Below are 2,549 nucleotides of genomic sequence, written 5' to 3' on the forward strand. Positions count from 1 at the left end.
CATATTTATGGCAACGAGAAAGCTTGCACAAGACAATTTAGCGCTCTTTGGAATGAATACCGTCCCTTACGAACTTTAAGATCAGTTTATTAGCATGCTTTTAGAAAATTCCGAGAGTCGAGTCGGAGTGTCTCATAAAATCATTTACAGTAACAATAGTCAATGAGTTTGACGGTTTGCCTTTGTTTGCCTTTTTTGAGGAAAGAAGAAAGTGTCGTAGTTTTGTTTTGATTACTTATTAACTCACTATTTTGAGGAATCTACTTAATGTCAGTTTGTTTCTTTTTTAAAGATTTTATATTTTTTTCTTGTATTGTTCTTGTCTATCTTTTCTACTCAAAGTATCTCATGTCTTGTATTTATTTGACAGAGTTCAACTCTATCTGGAGTATTTCATGGTGTATCGAATTTCATGAAAAAAGTTCTCATGGCCTATGGAGCTATCGAGAATAAGTAATGAAGATCAAGAATAATAATAGTGATCATGCCTTTAGCGAACTCTAGTCCTCATGCCAGCTACAAAACATTAAATGTGAAAAAATGGGAAGTCGAAGATCTTGAAAAGCGAATAAACAAGTTGGAAATGGAGCGAAATGGATTTGAGTCAAAGTGACGCGAGTCATCATACACACATTGTGTGTCAAGTAGCTGTAAAAAGGTGATAGTAGTCAAAATTAAGACAAAAATGTGCGAAATGAAAATTATTGAATATTTAAACCCTATTATTTTTACCTACTAACATTCTGAAATCTAGAACTCAAAGATGTACTGTCCAAAATGGTGGAACAAATAACGATAAACTTTAAATGATTCAGGCATGCTGAAAATGAAATACTCGTATTCAAAACATACTTTGCAAAGATCTTTTTGATCAATCCACAACTCGACAGCTTTGTCAACTATTCTACCTCCATGTATGAGTCCTTTCAATACACGCTGAGACTGTTATTTTCATGACCTATCAAGGTAACCTGGTAAGTACAGTATTAAGTATTCTCACAAATGCAAGGGTGCCCATGGGCAAGAAAATAGAACCGTGAGTTGAACCGGGTGGTGAAGCTTGTTCTTGAGACCGAAACCGATGCTTCTAGGTGGGTACGAGGTTTTAGATCTTTCAGGTTGAACGGCTTTCTTGGTCACATTCTACATCGAAATGCTCCGCAGAACGCTTGCATAAAGGCTGTCCTATACCGGGCGCTCATGGCGTTGTAAATGAGCGGGTTGATGGCACAGTTAATGTATGTCATGATCCGCGAAATCTGGATCCAGGAGTGATAGACGTCTGCCGGAATAAAACCGTATATAGAGTCTGGGTCGAATATCGGAACGAACGACGAGATCTCAAACGGGAATAGCAGGATGAAAAACAGCATACTGGTCACAATTAACATCCGTACAACCTTATTTCGAGATTTGATGCCCTTCGGGGTCCTCCCGGCTTCGCAAACACCCTTGCTGCCACGGGCTATCTTGACACAGATCATGCTGTTGAGGATAGTAACTATCGCCATGGAAATGAAGAAAGGAAACACGCGTACAACAAGGGCTGCATTTGTTAGGGGGCTATCGAACTGGTAGCACATGTACATATAGTCCCGTTGGTCCATGTCGCTGTAGGAGTGTCGCCTTGGAAGATCAACCTTACTCCATTGGCTGTTGCATATTGTATACGGTATGCTGAAGGTAAAGCCAAACATCCATGTGATGAATATAAAGATTAAGGTGCGCTTCTTGCTGCTGAGCAGCTGTGCCTTGAGTGGAAATATGATGGCCACGAAACGTTCGTATGTGAACAGCACGACAGTGAACAGGGATACGTAGAAAGTCATGTCCGTTGTGCAGGCGATGAAGATGCACCCGCTCTTGGTCAAAACGGTGTAGTCGAACACCAGGGACGAAGCGTTGAAACGGAGGATCTTGTCGGCAATGGCGAATAACATGTACAGTGAGTCGCTGATGGATAAGTTAACCAGGTAGTAGTTGGTGATGGTACGCATGGTTTGCACTCGTGCAACGACAAAGAGGAAAGCAAAGTTGAGGCTGAGACCGAGAGCGAGTAGTATTGGCATGACAATTGTTATGACTATCTCTTGGTCTTTGGTGTAGAAAGACTGGGAAAGATTAGAGTCGCCGACGGTGTGTTGTCTGCCTGTCCCATTGCGTTGCTGCTATCTATGTTGCTTGCTACAAATGATGTTGATCTGGAACAACTCACTCGGCCCACGTTTGTGAGAACTGATGTCTGCTTTGGGAGGCGAAACAAATTTTCTCTGTTCACTATTCTTACAGTACTACACCCGAACCGTGAGGTTACTCTCTACCAATAAAAGGCCAATTTAGAGTAATTTTTCCCCGTAGATGATATTAAGATCTGTCCTTTACAAAGCAAATTAATAGAAAAGTTGTCACGACACAGTGTAGCTAATCATTTGTTGAAACATTTATCAGACAAGGTATCCAATTATTGCAAGTAGTACACAAAGGGAGCGTTCATTTTTTATGGCCGAGGGGAACCATTCGAAATCGAAACTGCTTTTTTCCACACAGAA

At 40.9% G+C, this 2,549-nt stretch overlaps 1 protein-coding gene across 1 annotated transcript; it reads right to left on the reverse strand.

Annotated features, from left to right (window-relative positions):
• Window positions 1-1,136: 1,136 nt before the first annotated feature.
• LOC139132253 (neuropeptides capa receptor-like) lies at window positions 1,137-2,069 on the reverse strand. Its single transcript, XM_070698641.1, has one exon. It carries the CDS (start codon window positions 2,067-2,069, stop codon window positions 1,137-1,139), a length of 933 nt encoding a protein of 310 aa, XP_070554742.1.
• Between the last annotated feature and the right edge of the window lie 480 nt (window positions 2,070-2,549).

Source organism: Ptychodera flava, chromosome 4 (genome assembly GCF_041260155.1).
Source record: "Ptychodera flava strain L36383 chromosome 4, AS_Pfla_20210202, whole genome shotgun sequence".
Taxonomy (NCBI): domain Eukaryota; kingdom Metazoa; phylum Hemichordata; class Enteropneusta; family Ptychoderidae; genus Ptychodera; species Ptychodera flava.

What these genes read in the sequence shown, in the direction of transcription:
- LOC139132253 (XM_070698641.1), bottom strand. Translation starts at nt 2,069, where the DNA reads ATGCCAATACTACTCGCTCTCGGTCTCAGCCTCAACTTTGCTTTCCTC.